General features: G+C 35.2%; 1 protein-coding gene across 4 annotated transcripts in view; it reads right to left on the minus strand.

The window, feature by feature from the left end:
* Positions 1 to 845: 845 nt before the first annotated feature.
* UCHL5 (ubiquitin C-terminal hydrolase L5) overlaps positions 846 to 23,655 on the minus strand; it is a 48,811-nt gene continuing 26,001 nt past the window's right edge. For 2 of the 4 annotated variants that reach the window (XM_081490296.1, XM_081490294.1), the window contains exons 4-11: positions 15,796 to 15,921; positions 15,652 to 15,713; positions 15,435 to 15,565; positions 13,850 to 13,913; positions 9,769 to 9,871; positions 8,803 to 8,913; positions 6,470 to 6,568; positions 846 to 1,515 (exon numbers count right to left, since the gene is read on the minus strand). In XM_081490296.1, the coding sequence (XP_081346422.1) occupies positions 1,471 to 1,515; positions 6,470 to 6,568; positions 8,803 to 8,913; positions 9,769 to 9,871; positions 13,850 to 13,913; positions 15,435 to 15,565; positions 15,652 to 15,713 (615 nt within the window). In that variant the 5' untranslated portion in view covers positions 15,796 to 15,921 and the 3' untranslated portion in view covers positions 846 to 1,470. Of the gene's footprint in view, positions 1,516 to 6,469; positions 6,569 to 8,802; positions 8,917 to 9,768; positions 9,872 to 13,849; positions 13,914 to 15,434; positions 15,566 to 15,651; positions 15,714 to 15,795; positions 15,922 to 23,655 lie in introns of all 4 variants that reach the window. The other 2 variants (XM_081490295.1, XM_081490293.1) reach the window with 1 other exon arrangement.

The raw sequence follows: 23,655 nt of genomic DNA on the forward strand, positions 1-23,655 counted from the left end.
CATCCAGAAGATAAGTGATCACCTGGATAACCTCCCCAGGCTGGTGGTCCCCAGGCTGGACTGGATGAATATCTCTTTGAGAGGCTCACCCTCCAGCACAGTTAGGAGACTCTGGAGCCCAGTGGCCTTTGAGGAGCTCCACTGGTGTCAAGACTTCTGCCTAAAGCCCCTCTCTGCAGCCACTAGGCAGTTTTTTAACCACCCTGGGGCCCTCTTCCAAACCTTGGACCAAATGGAAACAATAAAGTTTTTTGCAGCAACAACAACAAAAATCTTAAAAAATTCATATGTCTCAAACTAGAGGATGCATACAGTCTCTCTACATATATCTAAATTTTTCCATAATAAAATACTAAAGAGTCACAGATCAATTTTATAAATGTACCTAGTAAAGAAAAAAGTAGATTATTTCCTTTATAAATAGAAGTTTTATAAAATTTCCTTTAAAGTTTAACTTGGAAAAGAAGATTAAGAGCAAGAATACAGTATCATTTATAAAATAAAGAACAAAGACACTCTCCAAAGCAATAGCAAATTCCATTGTGGGCAAACTATAGATGGCTCTTATAAACTGTACTAATTTTGTTCAAATTGGCAAACAAGGATCTTCCATCACCACCATTACCCTTTTTATAAAAAAGCAAATAATATCCCAAATTGATCAACCTTTGATTTTTTATAAAGATACAGCTTAACAGCTTGAAAAAATGTTGCCAAACTGAGTAACACCAAAAATCTTGGAAGATTTCACAGTTTGTTCTTAACCTAAAATTTTGCTTTGACGCATAATACACCTTCCTGAAACAATTCTACAATACATAAATAATTCCAAACACTGAAAAAAGTTTGCTAAAATAAAATTGGGATGTTTATTACTTTTTCTACTGGTAGCAATGAAAATCATTAGAAATTATACTTTTGTTTTTTTCAAATGATCTGCTTAAAAATCAAGTTTTTAAATAATTGATATAGAAGATAAAATCATTTTGAAATCTTCAAAATACTTAAGATACTATAAGATAGAAATATTGATTTTTTTTCATTAATGATGAGAAGAGAGATTCAGTTTAATCAAGATCTGACATTTATAAATTTTAAGCATTTAACAGAGCTGGAAGATTGAATGAAAGATTAATTATAACAATTACAGGTAGAGAATATCATTTGTCCATTTTCTAGGTTCATTATGGCAGTTATCTATCCAGAGAACCAACAGGAGTTCTCAGATCCAATGTCAAATAATGGAATTTGGGCAAGTGCTCTGAACACGGCTTTTATTTAGTGCGCACCACATGCACATGATGCAGGAGGAGAGTTTACGAATCCATGCATTAAAGACAAGACAGACCGGAACTACTGCCAAACGTGCACTGAGCCAGTGAGAATGTTGCTCAAGGTTCTTTATACTCAATGGTTTCCACGAAGATAAGTGCAGAAGCAGAAATGTATGCACATCCCAAAGCGTCTTCTTCATTTGGTTTCCTGTGCTTTCTTTGCATTCTGCTTTTCTTTTGCCTAGAAATTAAAGATAGCATACAATAACATCTTAAAAATATGTTTCAGTTCATACTAAAATGTGTCTAAGAGGACACTCCTAAGCTAAAAGGCTTGAGATACATTGTTTATGAGATGTCTAAAGTATTATCTTTTATAACTTGAGACTCACAACCCCTCCTGGACAATTATATAGCGATTCTTTGTCCTCCATAAAAAAGGATCATACTTGGTTTGCAGTTATTTCTTACCTGAAGTTGAAAATGTATTATTATAATGGTAATAATTTTAAAATAAAAAATTACTCATCCCATAATGTCATATTCATTCATAACTATTTCATAACAATATATTTACATATGTGTCCACTTCTCATACAAACTGAGTATAAGAAAAATCCTATATTGATTTCTGCATATTTGAATAAATGAGTTTAACATAATAGTTTAAATGAGTTTAACTTAACTAAAGGATCACATACCTGTAATGTTGATAAACCTCACTAATATGACTCAAAAAACATTTTCAAGAATTGTTCACTTGAAGCTCATACCAAGTATAGAGCTTGAACACAGTAATTCTATTTCACTTTTCAGCAGATGAGGGGCCAGAGCTAACAACTGTTATCAAACTAATAACCTGGGAACCATGTCAAAATGCAGACTGACTCGGTAAAATGCCTAAGGAACTAAATTTCTAACAAACTCTCAGGTGATGCCAATTCTGCTGGCCAACAGGTGACACTTTGAGAAGCAAGATTTTACAAGACTAGAATATAATGTTCTTTCCACTATGGCACTTGAATCAGAAAGGAACAAGTAAATTAAACCCTTGATATTATACAATTAAGGAAAAAACCTTCCTTGATTAGAACTATCATCTTTTTTTATAATGCATTAGGTAATAAAATTATTATACAACTGTATGATAAAACTCAGTGCTATGCCTTACAATATATTGAGTGAATACGTTGTATTTACCATGTAGTTTGTACCATGTAGTTTTTTAAATTGTGTATGTAAACATTTTTAGTTAACAAGAATAATTTGTAATTTGATGCATATGATTTCTCAAAGAAGTTTTCTGTTTCCAAATAATAAAAACACAATTCCATTTTTGATGTAACTGGGAAATAAAAATCTGTACTTCTTTTCTTAAGGATGTCTGAATACACAAGTACCTTATCAGGATTAATAAGAATGAATTAACTGGTTAATGACAAATTTTACAACATAATTAAATAAGAAAAGACATGTAGAGTATCCATTCATGTATTAAAATATGTAATTCAGATAAAACTAAAGGTAAGTTAAATAACATATGTTAAAAATAATTACATACCTTGACCAATAAGATCTCATTTAATCCCCAAGAATGTGAACTAAGTATGATTCCCAAATTATACATGAGGAAATACTCTACAGTAAAATAAATAACTTGCCTAAAAGCAAGTTATTAATAAGTAATAATATTATTAATAAGTAATAATAAGTAACATTTCTAAGATTTAAACCAAAAGCTTGTATTCTGGCCTTTAATGAAAAATAAAAAATACTATATTTTCCAATAGCATGGAAAAAATGTTCACTGTTCAGAAATATGTTCCTTCTATTTAGTGTGCTATTGAGATATTAAAAATTGTTGACTCAAGTTAGATAATTCTGTAATCACAGGTATTAACATAGACATTATTGTGAACAACTTAACTATGTTCTACCTTATTTCTATTAAGAGATAGAAAAAGTAAATTCTGCAGATCAGTTATTTATTACCAATTGAATTATAATGTCTTCGTAAAATTTGGACAAAATTCAATACTGTGAGGTTGCTTTGAATCCCCCACAATAACACAATCTATGATTTTAAAATATGGTAGGTATTGGTGGTTGCTAAAAACCTGGGATAGAAAATGATTCAGAAACACATGTCAATGTATGGTAAAACCAATACAATATTGTAAAATAAAAATAAATAAATAAAAAAAACTGGAAAAAAAAGAAACACATATAAAGGTTGGGATAAACTTTTTAAAGAAGTTTAAGTATATCTGAATAACTAAAAGTTTCACAAGTGAAACGTTAATCTACTGATTTTATTTTATACTTTAAGGAACAGATTTGATGTATGGCACAAGAAGGTTTATAACTATACATTTTTATTTTACCTCCTGAGCAGTTTTTATGTAACACTCAATGAACTCATCAGATAAGAACAGAAGCTTCATAGAACAAGAACACTTATAAGGCAATATCTTAACCTAATTCATTAAAGGCATCGACCCTTGGGAGAATCAAAATTTGCACTCTTTATTACTTTGTAAAATGAAAAGATTTTCACAGCTCAACTACTTCCAAGTCATCACAGGCAGTAAGTGAATGCCTCTGTTCTCAGAAATCTGACCCTGGACAGCTTTAGCTCTTAGCAACACCACCGAGAGTAGCCACACCTTCCTGTTCGGTTCCTTCCACCCCTTCCACACTTTGTCCCTAATTTTTCTTTCAGTTGGCATTGCAGGGAGGAGGGGTGGGTTTCAATGTAATAATCCATTTCTGAACTCTACATGTAATTTTTTCTTAGAAATGTTATTTATTTATTACGTAATTTTCACTACTGAAATCTTTATATTGGATATAACTATAAAATTTAATCTTGATCTGTTGGTTTTAATTTTTAACATTTGCAGTTATCAGCAGAAACTAATATTTCAGTACAATATGATTTTTCAAAATAAGATGAACAAAAATATATTTGTACTAAAGAAGCTGATTCACTGGTAGAAATTAAGCATCTAATTCTAACCACAGATTTAAAAATTTGTGGATGTGAATTTTTTTAATGGCATAAAGTTAATATTTAGGAGCTACCCTGTGCTTCCCCCAGAATCTCTAGCATGACTTTTTCTGGCACTTATCAGAATAATACTATACAGCACAGTACAATAATTATGTATTCCCATCCTCTCCCCAACTAGGTTGCTTAAAACAGAGATGTGTCTTAATTATGTGTATTATCTGTTGACTTTAACAGACTGCCTCAAATAACAGTTTGTTAGATAAATGTTGGATAAATAATCAAAACATCTCAAAAACTTTAATCAAATAATGAATCTGAATTCTCTTCAGAATCTATGCACATAACAGATGGTGCATATGTATAAGAAATACATCTATCTCAATATTGTCTGTGCAGTATTATCAAAGAACAAGAAAGTCAGTAGCTACCCTTTCAGTAAAACAAATACAAACGAAGAACAGACTGGGTTGGTATTCCACTAGCACTAGGCATTCATATACTGCCACCCTGTGCCCCAAATAATGTGAACTAAGAAATTATGGTTCTAATGCAAAAGCTAAAAAACTGTTGTACTCTTAACTGTGCTTCTAAAAAATTAAGGAACAATACTGTCATTAAAATCAAATAAAAATGGTCCTATTCTTAAGTTGCACAAAAAAGTTTACTCACAGACCAATTTTAAAGCAAAATACATACATTTAAAATTTCTCTAAAGTATTTGTCTGGTCCCTGATAATATTTATCTATACTTAATAACTGATAGATGTTATAAAATAAATAAAAAATAAATTAAAAATTAAACAAAAAGATAGATAATAAAAGATGTTCAGGATCTTCCCTGAACATATGGTTCAGACTTCCTTGGTAATTCAGGCTTCCCTGGAAGCTCAGCTGGTAAAAAATATGCCTGCAATGCAGGAGACCACGGTTCAATTCCTGGGTCAGGAAGTTCCCCTGGAGAAGGGATTGGCTACTCACTCCAGTATCCTTGGGCTTCCCTGGTGGCTCATACAGTAAAGAATCTGCCTGAAATGTGGGAGACCTGGGTTTGATCTCTGGGTTGGGAAGATCCCCTGGAGGAGGGTATGGCAACCCATGCCAATATTCTTGCCTGGAGAATCCCCATGGACAGAGGAGTTTGTTGGGCTGCAGTCCATGGGGTCGCAAAGAATTGGACACAACTGAGTGACTAAGCACAGTACATAGCATATTCAGGATCTAGACAATAAGGTATACAAAAAAACCTGAACACACATCTTGAATTATTCAGATTTCATGATGGTATCAAACAGTTGGGCTGAAATGTATCTCTGCTTCATGAACTTTAAAGTTAATAGAAAAAAAACACCTACAATGTATTCTGGTCTTTAACAGTCCAAAATTGTACTTGCCTAGTAGTGTCTTCTCAAAATGTGGTAAACAGACCAGCTTCATTAGAATGCCCTGGGAGAACTTATTACAGATTCCCTCCCTATACCAGATTATCTGGGGAGGGGCCAGGTAACATGTGTTGTAAAGAGATCTATACTGTATGGCAGAAACCAATACAACGTTGTAAAGCAATCATCCTCCAATTAAAAATAAAAAAAAAATAAAAGAGTATCCAATGGTCACGTTCAGACACACTGATTAACCGTATCAACTTAAAAAACAACTACACTTCATTTATTGAAAATTTTCCTTAAAGTGCCTTATATGGAAGAAAAAAATCCTAGTAATCAGAATTTTTCACTAACCTGTAGTAGTTTTCCCTTAGTGCAAAGGGTAATAGCTTGGGAATATGAAAACCTATTTCTCAGGCTAGGTTATGCTTTTTTCCCCCTTTCAATCCTCATTCTAGTTCTAAATGCTATGATAATTCAAAGTTTTGCTAAATTAAATGAGAAACATCACTTCAGTAATTAAAATTAATAATTTGTTTTCAGCTAAAGAAAGAAAGATGGTTTAAATTTCATTCTAATATAGCACAATCTGAATTCCTAACATTAAGGATTCCGGACAGCTAAAGCAACAAAGCAATTCCTTATATTGATTTTGCAATATGACACTGACCCAGCGTTTCTCAGGCTGAAAAACAAGTAAGTATAAGCAAAGCTTCAACAAATTTTATCTCTACTCAAGTCAAGTAACATTTTTTGGAGACTCTAAATCTAATTTAAGTACTCACCAGTAAAAGACTTACCTTTTCTACTAGTGGTATTAACTGCTGGTGTTCTGCTAAAGTCTTTAACAATTCCATAATGAATGGCAGATAATTGTGCTTCCTTCTGATATTTTCAATCTGAAAATAAAACACATATCAAACCACACTATTTTCACTAAGCTTCTGATATCTTAATTTTTGGATCCAGCTCAAAATAGAAATGAAAGAAAATCCTCCATTATCATAAAAAAAGCACTAGAAATAATGAGATTTCCATTGCCACTGAGAATAAAGATTAATTACAATAAAATATGTGGAGAAAGTTCCCTGGGGTACAGCATCCTACTCGGCTTAGCAAACAACAGAGGCTTTTAAAAGTCTAATCTGAGATAATCTATGAAAACATAACTCATGAGAGCAAACTAAGAAGGCCCACGAGATAAATTAATACTCCTGCTACCACACCTATGCAAACAGTAAGGCCATGCTTAATAAGACCAGTTTTATTGTGTGATAAAGAACAATCTTTCTTTGAATTATTTTTGACCAAAAGGGAATAGCTGTAGGGAAAAATCTGTGCTCCAGTGGAAAACTATGCATTGTCTACACTTTCCCAAGTTATGTGACTGCAGCCTGTCACTGTCTGATAGAGGTTCAATTTATTTCCCTTTCCACAGAAAAAAAAGTTTCCATCTTTTGCAAATTCATTTCAGCACTCCTACAGTTCATATAAATTTGAGCTTCTTTGACTTCTCCTTTGAACTAATTGTGATATCTTACAGGTTTGCTCAATTAATGAAGTAAATAAAATTTTAGCATGTTCACTTTGTATCTGGTCTGAGAATTCTTTTAGCCCAATTTTTGAACAAAGCATTCTCAAACAAAGCAGACAAAGATTCTAAAACTCAGTGTTATACTTAAGGCAAATATGAAAAATTAATTATGTGGCAACGCTGCACCAAAGTACATAAATAGTAGGCAGTTTTTTAAACCACATAAAAGAGAAGATAACATTCAAGCTTTCATCCCTTACTTTCCTGTCTCCATGAATTTGGCCCTTCTCTTTCCTGCCTGGAACACTCTGGAGCCAGCTCCTACCAACTCCACCTGAAGAAATCCAGGGTCCATGTATTTTAACAATCACATTGTTGGCTGTTAAGTATGTTACAAAGCAACATTCTGACACTATGGTAAACAACAGAAAGAAGAACAATCCCTGCCCTCAACTTAGCTTCAGATGAAAAACTGCTTTTCTACTGTGACAAACATGACAGATCACCTAAGTACTGTTTCCAGTGTCCCACAAAATTCAAAGTTTCCTTCACTTTTCTCCATCTCTGAAAAAAAGTTTATCAGACAGACTGCAAATGAAGAAAAATGATGTAATTGAAGATAGGCTTGCTTAGTATTTGACCCTGAGTTATATAATGGTTGACATAATTTAAAAACTTTAAAACCCTAAAAAAATCGGAAAGAAGATTTTAAAAATGAACCCAGCTATGTACTAAATTGGTGATAGAATGACACCAAGAGAAAATTTTTTCAATATGCTAGACCGATTACACATTCAAAATGAAATATATCCTAAGGAAAAAATTAAAAGAACACTTCTCGGTTGTTAACACTACTGGCATTGCTATTCTGAACCTTTTCATGCATATATACATACACAGATAGCACGAAGCAAGTAAGTAATTATGTTAATGATGATAGAAACCAAGATTTTCAACTGCAAAGACACAAATGCTTAACTTCAAATATAAAGCACTTTAATCCTCAGTTCGAGTATTAACATGAATTCAAATTGTATTTTCTCTTCCAAGATAAAACAAGAAACAAGTAAAAACGTATTTCTTAGCTCTGAAAAGTCTGGAAATAATGAAGAATCAATATCGCTAAGCACCCTGAGCAACCAGATAATGGTTTCTAAACACCATTTCTCACTAAAAGCATTCAGGACTTCTTGAAATAATGGCCAATTTCAAGTCTGAAGCAGGAAATGTACAACATAGAGTCTGAAACATTTTGTCATGCTAGGAAGCAAGGAAGCTATCAGACATAAAGACAGTCATATCCAAAGAACTTGGGAGCCTGATGTGGCTCCTAATGGTCAAAGATGGAGTAATTTGGGCATTAAAAATAACTGTAGTGAACATTAGCAACAGATGTGTTAAATATCTGTTCATAATAGTACTTGAAATAAAAATAAAAAGGAAAGAAACCTTACTAGTTACCTCTGTAGGATGCCAGAGAGATCAACACATTCTGAAAACATGTAAGTGATGGGAAGAAGAGCAATCAGTCAATATACCTTCACATCAAAATACTCTACTCTATGTTAAAACATTAAGGAACCAAAAAAAAACACCTACCTTATATCTTTTTAACTTCTGTACTTCCTCTTCAATAAGCATCTGATTTTTGGCAACCTCTGACTGAATAGCACTTAACATATTACTGCCCTGATCTGTATCCATGGGTTCCTCCTTGGGGAAAAGAAAAAGAAACAGCACACCCTAATAACTGAGGCTCAAGTCTAAAACATTTTTAGATAATAAACACAGTAGAGTCATTTCCCAATTTTGATCTTAATATCAGTGATGGAATATCAGCTTAATAACTGTAACATTAAAGGATGAAAGAAATACTTACTTAGGGCTTATAAGTAAGAAGTAGTATTTCTCCCAAATTTGTGTGTTCTACAATATGTATGAATTTTTACCTAAAAACCATCCATTGTATAATGTACTGAATTGTTACAATCTTCTGTTAGCTATAAAATAAATGTGCTTAAACACATTCAGGAAAATGTGATCAAAGAAATGTAAACAAAAGTCTTTGTCTATTATTAATTCTCTTTGCCAATCATATTTACTAGAAAGATAATCATCATAAGGAATAATAAAGATTACATGTGAATCTAATGTGCCCAATTAATTCTGTAACAAATATATTCTAACTTGCTTACAGTAAATAGTTAATCATGAACACTTATTTAGTACATACTATATGTCTGTCACTTTTTGAAGTGGTTTGTATATATATATTATCTCAACTATTCTTCATAACAACATTTAAGGTAAAGACTATTATTTTCACTTTACATGCAGAAACTGAGACACAAAGAAATACACTCAAAATCATACTTCACTAAGTGGCAAGGGCAGGAGCTGAATCTAGGAAGCCTGACTCCAGGGTGCATTATCTTAACTACCATTCAAGATACTTGATTAAATCTATATTTTAGAAAAAGAAAGGAAGGAAAGAAGAAAAGAAAATAGTTTCCCTGAGAGAATAACTAGGCTAGAACTTTGTACATAAAACACATGGCAACAAACCTCAGCAAGTTGTCTTTGTAACTCTGCTATCTTCTGTTCATATATCATTTTTCTGTCAGACACAATGGCCATTAAGTTAAATCGAATTTCACCTTCACTGTACCTAAGAAAAAATTAACAGTTTATAATGTAATAAAGAAATGTAACACTGTTATAATTAAGATAATCTATTTTGATTACTCCCTTATTCTCTGGGGTAAACACAAATCTACCAATCAGCTAACCATAAAAACTGACATTTTTAAGAAAGCTTTTGTAAAGAGGAGACATTACAACCAATATCACAAAAATACAAACAGTCATAAGAGAACACTATGAAAAATGATATGCCAACAAATGGATAAATTCCTCGATACAATCTTCTAAGACTGAATCAGGAAGAAATAGTAAAATCTGAATAGACTGATTACTAGTTATATAATTGAATGAGTAGGATTTCCCTGGGGGCTCAGTGGTAAAGAATATGCCTGTAATGCAGGAGACATGGGTTCGATACCTGGGTTGAGAAATCCCCTGGAGAAGGAAATGGCAACCCACTCTAATTTTCTTGCCTGAAAAATTCCATGGACAGAAGATCCTGGCAGGCTACATGGGGTTGCAACAGAATCAGACATGACTTAAACACTAAACAACAAACAATAACAACAGTTGAATCAGTAATCAAAAAAAAAAGTCCCAACAAAATCCAAGACCAGATGACTTCACAGGAGAATTTTACCAAACATTTAAAGAATAACTAATATTAATACTTATATTTCTCAAACTATTCTAAAAAATTTAAGAGGAGGGAATACTTCCAAACTCATTCTGAGTATGGCATTACTCTGATACAAAAATCAGAGACACTTCAGATAAAGAAAATTACAGGCCAGTATCCCTGGTGAACACACATGCAAAAACCCTCAATAAAGTATTAGCAAACTGAATTCAACAATACATTAAAAGGATCATACATCATGATCAAGTGGGATTTATTCTAGGGATGTAAATATGGTTCAATATACACAAATCAATCAGTGTGATAACTCCATCAACAAAACAAAGGAGAGAAATCACATGATCATCTCAATAGAGGCAGAAAAACTATTTGACTCAAATAGTTCAATATCCACTCACAATTAAAAACTCTTTAACAAACTTTGTACAGACGGAACATATCTCAACACAGTAAGGGCCAAGCCCACTGCTAACATCATACTCAGTGGTGAAAAGCTAAAAAGCTTTTCCTCTAAGATCAGGAACAAGACAAGGGTGCCTACTCTCACCACTTTTATTCAACACAGTATTAGAAGTCCTAGCCACAGCAGTCACACAACAAAAAGAAATAAAAGGCATCTAAATTGGAAAGGAAGAAGCAAAACTCACTATTTGCAGATGACATGAAACTAAATACAAAATACCCTAAAAACTCTATCAGAAAACTATTAGAGCTATTAAATAGCTTTAATAGCTAATAAAAACTATTGCATTTCTATATGCTAATAATGAACTATAAGAAAGAGAAACCAAGAAAACAATTCCATGTACAATTACTTCAAAAAGAATAAAATACCCAGGAATAAAGTTAACAAATATAGTTAACCATATCTATAGGATGAAAACACACTGAATAACTGAATTTATCAGCAGAAACCATGGAGACCAGAAGGGAGTGGCATAACATTTCTCAAGTGCTGAAAGAAAAGACTATGAACAGAGATAAAGTAAACTTCAGAGCAAAGAAAATTACTAGAGACGGACACCATTGCATAATGCTAAAAATGTCAGTCCACCAAAATGAAATAGTAATCATAAGTGTTTATGCACCAAACAACAGACCTGCAAAAATATATAAAGCTTTAAAAACTGATAAAACCAAAATTAGAAACAGGCAAATTCAAAACTGTCTCTATTTGCAAATGACCTGATTATCTATGTAGGAAATGCCAAGGAATTCACAAAAAACTTTTAAAGCTGGTGGATGAGTTCAGCAAGGTTGAAGGATACAAGATAAAGAAAGAAAAAAATTAAACTTTATTTCTGTACACTAACAATGATCACATGGAAATTAAAAATTTAAAAATACACTATCATTTGTTACCAGTCAAAAGAACATGATGTACTTGGGGTATAAATCAGAAAAAATATGTATGGAATTAGTATGCTGAAAACCACAAAATGCTGATGAAAGAAATTAAAGAAGATCCATGTAAATGGAGGGTCATATCATGCTTTTGGATTGGAAGAATCAGCTGAGTAAAAAAATACCAATTCTCTTAAAATTGATGTTTGACACAATTCCTATCAATATCCCAACAAGAATTTTTGTAGATACAAAATTACACTATAATTTACATGGAGGGCAGAATAACTGTAACAGCTAAAACAACTTTAAAGAAAAGGAATAAAGTTGGAGGCATCAGTCTATTGCATTTTAAGACTTATAATAAAGCTACAGCAATCAAGACTGTGAGGTACTTGCAGAGAGAAGAAAAACAGATCAATGGAACAGAAGAGTGAACCCAGAAACAGACCTACACAAATGTGGTCAACTGGATTTTTTTTTTTTAAATAAGAGTGCAGGAGCAGTTCAGTAAAGGATAGACTTTTTAAACAAATGATGCTAAACCAATTGAAAATATGGAAGTAAAAAAATGAATCTTGACCTAACTTCACATCACACAAAAATTAACTCAAAATACATCACAGACTTGTACATAAAATGTTATCCTATAAACCCTTAAGGAGAAAAAGGGGAAAATCTTTGGCATCTAGGTCTAGGCAAAGATTTCTTAGATTGGACAACAAAAATACAAATTCATAGTGGGAAAAATTGACAAACTGGACTTGACTGGAATGGAGAGCTTTTGCTCTGTGAAAGACCACAGCGGGAGGATGGGTGTATGGGGCTGGGAGAGTCTGAGGAAGGACTAGTGATATCAAAAGTATATAAAGAAACTCAAGGCTCAACAGTCAGAAAACAAACAATTCAGTTACAAAATAAACAAAAGGCATGATTTTCAACATTAGTCATTAGGGAAATGCAGATTAAAACCACAATGAAATATCACTACTCACCTATTAAAATGGCTTAAAAAAATTTGACAAAACCAAATCCTAGCTAGCATGTGGAAAAACTGGATCACTTATACTATACCACAGGTGGAAATGTAAAATAAAATAGTACAGCCACTCTGGAAGAGTTTGTCAATTTCTTTAAAAAAAATTAAACATGCATTTACCATACAGCTACGTATTATCCCAGAGAAACGAAAATTTATGCTCACATAAAAATATGTACACAAAGATTTACTGCAGCTTTATTCATAATAGCAAAAACCGGAAAATAATCCAGATGTCCTTCAATAGGTGAATGGGCAAAAAAAAAAAAAATAACAGACGATCCATACCATGGACTACTACTCATCTATAGAAAAGAAGGCACTGTTGATAATACTAAACAACCTGGATGAATCACCAAAGAATTACACTGGGTGAAAAAAGTCAATCCAAAAAGGTCACGTATTTTATGATTCCATTTATGTAACACTCTTAAAATGACAAAAATTATAGAACTAGGGATTAAGGATAGGGGGTGGCAGAGTGGGGATGTAGTGGCTGCAGCTATAAAAGGGCATCATGAAGAACCACTGCGGTGATGGAATTATCCTGCATCCTGACAATATCAGCATCACTATGTGGCTGTGACACTGTACCACAGTTTTACAAGACGTTCCTCCCGAAGGGTAGAGGGTACATAGGATCTCTCTGAATTATTTTTATAACTTAATGTGAATCTATAATTATATCAACATAAAAATTAATTTAATAAAAAATACAGACAGTCCTAAAACAATAAACTTCACAAAATAACTATATAAAGTACATAAACAGAGATGTGCATGTTTAGCTCCTATAAAGACAAGATAACTTATTATTATGTAGAATTTAGAGATTTTTCTGTATGATTTCTTGAACATACTAATCCAATCCAAAGAAAAAGTTCAGTAAGTATTGCTAAAACAACAATTAAAAAAAGGCTTAAAGAAATGTTTAAAAATGAGAACGTTCGTTATGCCAAAGAGGTAAGCTGAACATTTACTTTTGTATCCTTTTTTCTATGACTGGCCTCACTGCGCTGATCCAGTCATCTTGATTGCATGCACCTAGGAAGAAATGTAAAAGCATTTACATCAGACTCGACATCAATATTATTTCAAAAGTTTATTCAAAGTACCTTTTTATTAATATTTTGGCAAATTCAGTATAGTAAAAAACTTTTTAGCATAACTATGTTAAGCTTCAACTCTTACTTTCTCAGTAATGATTAGGGGGAAATAATAAGTTATCATAATTTGCACTGTCACATTATTGTGTCACTTAGTGCTGCTAGACAAATGTTTGAGAAAGTAATGAATTAGGGAATTATTTAAAACTCTTGTCTCTGTGAGATAAGGATGACTGCCTTTCATTTTACAGATGATGAAACTGAGGGCTAAGAAAAGCCCACTCACATGTTAGTGACAAAGTAAGGATTCAATCCTTATCTGACCCCCCACCATCACAACTATAGAAAAAAAAAAAATACTGAAATCCACACACAATGCAAAACTGATTTTACCCAGTTGTTTTAATCCTCCCTTTTTACCTATATTTTAGCATAACCACCAGCTGTGTAGCAAAACTGGCCTTTCTGTTTTATAGTTTATGTCCTTTATAGCTGATGGATCCAATGAATAGAGAATGGCTGACCAGACAATGCCAAGAGAAAACATGCTGAGATCAGATCAACCCCCAAACCAGAGAAAATCAACTTCTACATAATTAAAAGAACATTCTATTAATTTTCTTTAAGAAACATAGAAAAATAAATATTTTTAAACATGTAAATCTGCATTAGATGAACTATTGGCTCCAGACATGGGTGTGGGCAGTAAGAATAAGCAAAATAAAACTGCAAATTTTTTTTTAATCTGAAAGTATAAAGTTTTGCAAACAGCAAATAACATTAGATTTCATAAAAACAGGTTTCACTGGACTTAAACCTAACTTTAAAAAGAGAAAAAAAAACTTAATGAGGTAAAATATGGAGTTAAACTTCTTTTATAGGTGTTAGTTCATTACTAGATCAGAACCACCTCAGCCTCGCTCAATAACCATTTATCATGAGCTCAAGCCTGGAGTTGGGGTGGGTCAGGACAAATTCACCCTTTGGCACAAACAACAGCACATTACTGCACTATTTAAATAGCAGCTTTGAAGAAAAACATTTCTATAGATTGTTGAACACTGAATTACAGAGATTCTGAAAGATCTAAATCCAAGGGAAAATATTTTAACACAGACGACAAGGATGGGATAGTATTTCTTATCAATGACAACTTAGGTTCACTAAAAGAAGTAGTTTTTAAAAGTTAACTGAAAAATAAAAAAAAATTTATGTAATTTAGGGACTAAAAACACTTTTCTCATTAGGAAAAAATTAAAAGTCCCAATGAAACTACAGTAGTCAACATGTCCTCCCTGCCTGTTACTTAGTTTCATAGAGGACTGAAGAGCTTAAGAACATCACACCTCAGTCACCTTCCCTTTCAAAACCTATGCAGCACTGGGACTGAAACAAAGGTGAACATCCAATCCTTTTTTCTTCATCAAAACTGAAATGCCAGGAATAGGAACCACGTTACCTAAGTCAATCGGTCCTTCTCTTAATCCATCTAATTCATACAGTCTTCCATTAACAGGAACATAACTGACAAAGTGAAAAGCATCTTCTTCTTTTGCTGCTGTCTTAGCATCAAATTCAAACATCTGCTGTCTACAGGGAAGAGAAAAACAGTGAGAAACAAACCAGCAAAGATAAACCTGCAAATATTATATTCATTTAATATAAAGTATCTTTACCTGGCAAAACTGTTGTGCACTTGTCGGATCACATCTGAATTACTCAGCGCCAAACCTTTCATCTGAAATAAGTTTTAAAAGTAGCCTATTAAAACAAGAACCACCACAAACAGAGTATTTTAGGAATAGTAAGATTGTACTCACAGCTGCATCAAAACTTTGTGAAAATTCTTTAAACTCTGATAATGTCTCTCCTAAATGGACATCTTGATGGGTACAGTTCAATAAGACACTTACTATGGCTTGAGTAGCACAAGCATTATTAATTACCTATAAAATATAAAAGGAAAAGTATTATCAATGTATTTTTAAAAGCTCAGCTTTCAACTGGTGACACTGACCCCTAAAATATGAAAAAAATAATAGCTTCCAATTTTTATTTCATCTACTGCTACTGCTAAGTCACCTTAGTCGTGTCCGACTCTGTGCGACCCCATAGAGGGCAGCCCACCAGGCTTCGCCGTCCCTGGGATTCTCCAGGCAAGAACACTGGAGTGGGTTGCCATTTCCTCCTTCAGTGCATGAAAGTGAAAAGTGAAAGTGAAGTCACTCAGTTGTGTCCGACTCTTATAGCGACCCCATGGACTGCAGCCTACCAGGCTCCTCCATCCATGGGATTTTCCAGGCAAGGGTACTGGAGTGGGGTGCCACTGCCTTCTCCATTATTTCATCTAGTATTAGCATAAACATAATACACATGATTAATTTCCATTTTTAATCCATTTTCAGGAATTTTCTGCAATTCTGGAGCTGAATCAATTAAATGAATTCATAATATCAGTGAAGACTAATCTAGTTAGAGTAACAAAACCAATCTTTCCTAGTCTAAAAATATACCTAATAAAACCAAAAGAGTCTATCATGCCCTCCTTTTAACTTTCTCCTAATAAGCTCATTCCTATCCACAAATATTCAACCCATATTTCAGAAACCAGTGCAAACTCTAACTCACCTGTGTAACTGTTAGAGAAATTATGCAACAATCTTATATTAGTTTCTTCCCTCATTTGAATTCCTAAAAATGACAGAATATATGACAGCATACTGTCCACATATTTTTCAATGCAATCTTTACAGCCCTGTCCTCTAGCTATTAACTGTTTATTTAACAAATTGTGCAGACCTTACATTCTAGTGAGAGAAGAAAACATTTCAATAGCACTTATGTGCCAAACACTTTTCTAGGCTTCTTTTAATCCTGTCAATCAACAGTTTATGAAGAAGTAATATTATTATCCTCATTTTACATTTATGGAAGCTGAGGAACAAAGAGGTTAAAAAACTTGCCCAGAGTTCCAAAGAATAGCAAAGAGAGATAAGAAAGCCTTCCTCAGTGAACAAGGCAAACAAATAGAGGAAAACAATAGAATGGGAAAGACTAGAGATCTCTTCAAGAAAATTAGAGATATCAAGGGAACGTTTCATGCAAAGATGGGCACAATAAAGGGCAGAAATGGTATGGACCTAACAGAAGCAGAAGATATGAAGAAGAGGTGGCAAGAATACACAGAAGAACTATAGAAAAAAGATCTTCACGACCCAGATAATTATGATGGTGTGATCACTCACCTAGAGCCAGACATCCTGGAATGTGAAGTCAAGTGGGCCTTAGGAAGCATCACCACGAACAAAGCTAGTGGAGGTGATGGAATTCCAGTTGAGCTCTTTCAAATCCTCAAAGATGCTGCTGTGAAAGTGCTGCACTCAATATGCCAGCAAATTTGGAAAACTCAGCAGTGGCCACAGGACTGGAAAAGGTCAGTTTTCATTCCAATCCCAAAGAAAGGCAATGCTAAAGAATGCTCAAACTACCGTACAATTGTACTCATCTCACACATTAGCAAAGTAATGCTCAAAATTCCCCAAGCCAGGCTTCCAAAGTACGCAAACCGTGAACTTCCAGATTCAAGCTAGTTTTAGACAAGGCAGAAACACCAAAGATCAAATTGCCAACATTCGTTGGATTATTGAAAAAGCAAGAGAGTTCCAGAAAAACATCTATTTCTGCTTTATTGACTATGCCAAAGCCTTTGACTGTGTGGATCACCACAAACTGTGGAAAATTCTTCAAGAGATGGGAATACCAGACTACCTGATCTGCCTCTTGAGAAACCTGTATGCAGGTCAGGAAGCAACAGTTAAAATTGGACATGGAACAACAGACAGGTTTCAAATAGGAAAAGGAGTACATCAAGTCTGTATATTGTCACCCTGCTTATTTAACTTCTATGCAGAGTACATCATGAGAAACGCTGAGCTGGTGAAGCCAAGCTGGAATCAAGATTGCCAAGAGAAATATCAATAACCTCAGATATGCAGATGACACCACTCTTACGGCAGAAAGCGAAGAAGAATTAAAGCGCCCCTTGATGAAAGTGAAAGAGTAGAGTGAAAAAGTTGGCTTTAAGCTCAACATTCAGAAAATGAAGATCATGGCATTTGGTCCCATCACTTCATGACAAATAGATGGGGAAACAGTGAAAACAGTGACAGACTTTTGGGGGGCTCCAAAATCACTACAGATGGTGACAGCAGCCATGAAATTAAAAGATGCTTGCTCCTTGGAAGAAAAGTTATGACTAACTTAGACAGCATATTAAAAAGCAGAGACATTACTTTGCCAGCAAAGGTCCATCTAGTCAAGGCTATGGTCTTTCCAGTAATCATGTTTGGATGTTAGAGTTGGACTATAAAGAAAGCTGAACACCTAAAAATGGATGCTTTTGAACTATGGTGTTGGAGAAGACTCTTGAGAGTCCCTTGAACTGCAAGGAGATCCAACCAGTCCATCCTAAAGAAAATTAGTCCTCAATATTCTTTGGAAGGACTGATGTTGAAGCTGAAACTCCAATACTTTGGCCACCAGATGCAAAGAACTGACTCATCTGAAAAGATCCTGATGCTGGGAAAGACAGAAGGTGGGAGGAGAAGGAGATGATAGAGAATGACATGGTTGGATGGCATCACCGACTCAATGGACATGAGTTTGAGTAAACTCCAGGAGTTGGTGATGGACAGGGAGGTCTGGGGTGCTGCAGTCCATGGGGTCGCAAAGAGTCGGACACGACTGTGCAAATGAACTGAACTGAAACTGCCCAGAGTGCACAGAGCTACGCAAGAGGCAGGTGATCTGGTGTGAGAAATCCGTATACTTAGCCAATACTGGAGGTTGGCTCTTTACATACTTGTGGTCTATCCAACAAAATCATAAGCTACTTATGGACAAGGGCTTCTGCCACACTCCCTACAGCAACTACTCAGGGTTGAGATTAGAAAGCTGGAAAGAGTCTCAGACCATCACTGCAAACGCCAGCTAGATTCATTGTAAAGTTAAACTTGATAAATTATTTTTAAAAATACAAATTAATGAAATGCTGTATTTCATTACTAAACTGTAATTAAAAACTATTTTCCAAAAACGTTATTTATGATCTTACAATGTGGTAAATTATTTCTATACTGCCTGATTTCAAAATAAAATTTTTCAACCATCTTCCTTAACTCTTATACTCCTACACTTTTTTGTGGTCAGAGACTTTTGAAGTCTTACAAATATTCATGAGTTCTTACATTTTTGACTGCAATACATTTAAGAAATTCCTTGATAAGCCTGCTTTTTCCATTAGAGAACATTCTCTTACTCCCAACTCTCAAACAGTAATAACACCACACTCTTGGAATTCCCCTTACAGTATTTTGTACTCAAAACTATCTTATGGTTGACGATTAGAGAAAAGTAATAGTAGATCTAGAATCCAATTAACATTGCCGCTGACTTCTTTTAATATGTATTCTGATCTGAATCACAGTCCTCTAGTAAATTTGGATGAAAATTTGTAATAATTAAAGGAGACATCATAAAGGTCATTAACTAAAACTAGACTTAGGGCTCTCTTACCTTGGGCCAAAATTATATGGGTATGGATGGTAGGATTGAAGTCAACAGAAGTTAAAATTTATACTCATTCACATATTCTGTCAAAATGATAACACATTAAAGACATACTTTGTACCCAATGCTACGCTAGACGCTGAGGTCATGGCAGAAAATACTTTAACAAACACTCCTATGACCTAAGAACTTCAAATCTGTAATCTATTACTTCAGGAATTTTTTTTAAAGGACTAGAACTCTTTCCAAAGTCATCAAACTGTATACATTAAATATGCAGTTTTTTTGTGTATCAATTATATTTCAATAAAGCTGGGTTTAAAAAAAAAGAAAAAGAAAAATTCTTGTGGTTACTGATACTCCTCTTCTGGTGTTAATAAGGACTTACAGTGTCCATGATTTATTACAGCCTGTTTTGTGTTTGTGTGAAGAACAGTCATTATGTGTGCATGGGTATAAATATACCTCTTCAGGTTTGTAAATGAGTTTAGTGACACCAAGTGGTAAGGTTATAAACAGCACATTAGTCTCATCCTTGGGCAAGATCTTCCAAGACCCCCAGGGGATGCCTCAAACACGCACAGGAGCAACCTCGAAAAATAAAATGTTCTTTCCTATGCTACTGGGCTGGTAACACCCATGAGGAGCAAAGGGATGCATCACACCCCATGTGGGATGGAGGATAGCATTAGATTTCATCACACTATTCAGAACAACACAGTTTAAAACTACAGTTTACTTCTGAAATTTTCCGTTTAATATTTTCAGCTAGAGCTGACCAAAACCATGGAAAGTAAAACAGCAGGTAAGGGGGGAAGAGTGCACAGAAGAAGCAAAAAATTCTTTTTCAGGCACTAAAAAGTGCACAGCCATTCAGCTGTTCAAATATTTACTGAACACACACTAGAGGCCAGACACTGTGATAAATGCTGAACACACAGTGAACATAAGAGATGTGGTCCTTGTCCTGATGAAACATATAAAAAATCACCTTAAATACATCCTTTTGGAAGAACTTTAACTTATTTCACAAAATAATTTCTGCAGTATAAATTATGTATACAGTCCCCAACTGCTTAAATTTTTAACTAGTCCTGAGTGTTCTACTAAAAGCATTCTGACTTACAACACACTTAAATAAAGCAGTAGAGTTTAACAACAGAAGGAAGGCTAGACCAGGAGGTCACAAGAAGGGTTGCCCGAGAACCTTAGGAATTCAGTCTGAAATCCGTGAAGAGGCCATATATTCTCTAGTTCATCTGAGCTCTTTCACTCTCTCTTACACAAAATCCAACTCACACAAAATCCAACTCACACATTCATGCTGCCAACCTGATCCTACAGCTATCTGACTTCACAACACACAGGCTAGAGAGGAACTTCTTATACAGGTGTACAGAAAAGAACATGGCAGATGCCTAGACAAATACATCTAAAACTGCTTGAAGTACTGCATTATAAATTATAGTCAATCTTCACTGAGTCATAGCTATAGGATAAATTAATAATTTTTTTAATATTTATTAACAGACTTTATTTTCTTGGGCTCCAAAATCACTGTGGATGGTGACTGCAGCCATGAAATTAAATGACACTTGTTCCCTGGAAGAAAAGCTATGACGAACCTAGACAGTGTATTAAAAAGCAGAGACAGGACTTCCAGTTCAAGATGGTGGTGTAGAAGGACATGCACTCATCTCCTGCGAGAGCACCAAAATCACAACTAGCTGTTGAGCAGCGATCGATAGCGATCGATAGGAGGACCCTGGGATATCTACCAAAGAGACACCCCACGTCGAAAGACAAAGAAGCCGCAGAAAGACAGTAGGAGGAGCACAATCATGATAAAATCAAATCCTATCCACAAAAAGTGGGTGACCCACAAAATAATACCAAAGAAGTTCTCCCACTGTTGTGAAGGTTCTGAACCCCACTTCAGGCTTCCCAGCCTAGGAATCCGACAAAGGGACTGGAAATCCCCAGAGAATCTGACCTTGAAGGCCAGCAGGATTTGATTACAAGATTTTCACAGGCTAGGGGAAACAGAGACTCCAGTCTTGGAGAGCACAAACAAAACCTTGTGTGCACCAAGACTCAGAGGAAAGGAGCAGTGACTCCACAGGATACTGAACCAAAACTATCTGCTAGTGTTGAAGGGTCTCCTGTGGAGGTGTGGGTTGGCAGGGGCTCACCACAGGGATGGGGGTACTGGCAGCAGCAGTCTGGGAAGGTCCCCTTTGGCGTAAACCCTCTTGGAGGTTGCCATTAACGGGACCATAGAGCCCGAAGACCAGAGGGCTGGGTTGCCTCAGGCCAAAACACTACCAGGGAAGGAATGCACTTGGATTAAAGCTCACTGAGCAAGGCCCTGCCCCCCAGAGCAAGAGCTAGTTTTTCCCACCACCAGTCTCTTCCATCAAGAAGCTTACACAATCCCTTCAGCCTCCTCCATCAGAGGGCAGACGGAAGAAGAGAGAAGAACCACAATCCCATGGTAACTAAAGCAAAAGCCACATTACAGAAAGTTAATTTGCATGAAAAAGCAGAAAGTTATGTCCCAGTTGAAGGGACAAGATAAAACCCCAGAAAAACAACTAAGAGGAGACAGGCAACATTCCAGAAAAAGAATTTAGAATAATTAGAGTGAAGATGATTTAGGATCTCGGAAAAATAATGGAGGCAAAGGTTGAGAAGATTCAAGAAATGTTTACCAAAGACCTAGAAGAACTAAAGAACAAACCAACAGAAATGAATAATACACTGGAAGGAATCAACAGCAGAATAACGGAGGCAGAAGAACAGATAAATGACCTGGAGGACAGAATGGTGGAAATCACTGCCGCAGAACAGAATATAGAAAAAAAGAATGAAAATGAATGAAGACAGCCTAAGAGACCTCTGGGACAACATTAAAGGCACCAATATTCGCGTTATAGGGGTCCCAGAAGGAGAAGAGAGAGAGAAAGGACATGAGAAAATATGTGAAGAGATGATCGTTGAAAACTTACTTCCCTAACATGGGAAAGAAAATAGTCAACCAAGTCCAAGAAGCACAGAGACTCTCAGGCAGGATAAACCCAAGAAGGAATACACGGAGACATACAGTAATCAAACTGACAAAAATTAAAGATGGAGACAAAATATTAAAAGCAACAAGGAAAAAACGACAAATAACCTACAAGGGGAACTCCCATCAGGCTATCAGCTGATTTCTCAACAGAAACTCTACAAGCCAGAAAGGAATGGCATGATACATTTAAAGTGATAAAAAAGAAGAACGTACAACCAAGAATACTCCACCGAGCAAGACACTTCTTCAGATCTGATGGAGAAATCAAAAGCTTTCCAGACAAGCAAAAGTTAAGAGAATTCAGCACCACCAAACCAGCTTTACAACAAATGCTAAAGGAACTTCTCTAGGTAAGAAAACAAGAGAAGGAGAAGACCTACCTATAGAAAATAAGCCCCAAACAATTAGGAAAACAGCAACAGGATCATATATATTGATACTTATCTTAAATGTAAATGGATTAAATGCACCAACCAAAAGACACAGACAGGCTGAGGAGATGAAAACATGTGCATGTATGTACTTCCACTTACCACATCACTCTGCTTGATCCCCCAAATTCAGTTCAGTTCAGTTCAGTCGCTCAGTCATGTCCGACTCTTTGCAACCCCATGAATCCCAGCATGCCAGGCCTCCCTGCCATCACCAACTCCCGGAGTTTACCCAAACCCATGCCCATCAAGTCGGTGATGCCATCCAACCATCTCATCCTCTGTCGTCCCCTTCTCCTCCCGCCCCCAATCCTTCCCAGCGTTAGGGTCTCTTCCAATGAGTCAACTCTTCGCATGAAGTGGCCAAAGTATTGGAGCTTCAGCTTCAACATCAATCCTTCCAATGAACACCCAGGACTGATCTCCTTTAGGGTGGGCTGGTTGGATCTTCTTGCAGTCCAAGGGACTCTCAAGAGTCTTCTCCAACACCACAGTTCAAAAGCATCAACTCTTCGGCGCTCAGCTTTCTTCACCGTCCAACTCTCACATCCATACATGACCACTGGAAAAACCATAGCCTTGACTAGACGGACCTTTGTTGGCAAAGTAAC

The sequence above is a fragment of the Giraffa tippelskirchi genome, chromosome 5 (genome assembly GCF_054371585.1).
Source record: "Giraffa tippelskirchi isolate mGirTip1 chromosome 5, T2T-mGirTip1v1.2.pri, whole genome shotgun sequence".
In the NCBI taxonomy this organism is placed as follows: Eukaryota; Metazoa; Chordata; class Mammalia; order Artiodactyla; family Giraffidae; genus Giraffa; species Giraffa tippelskirchi.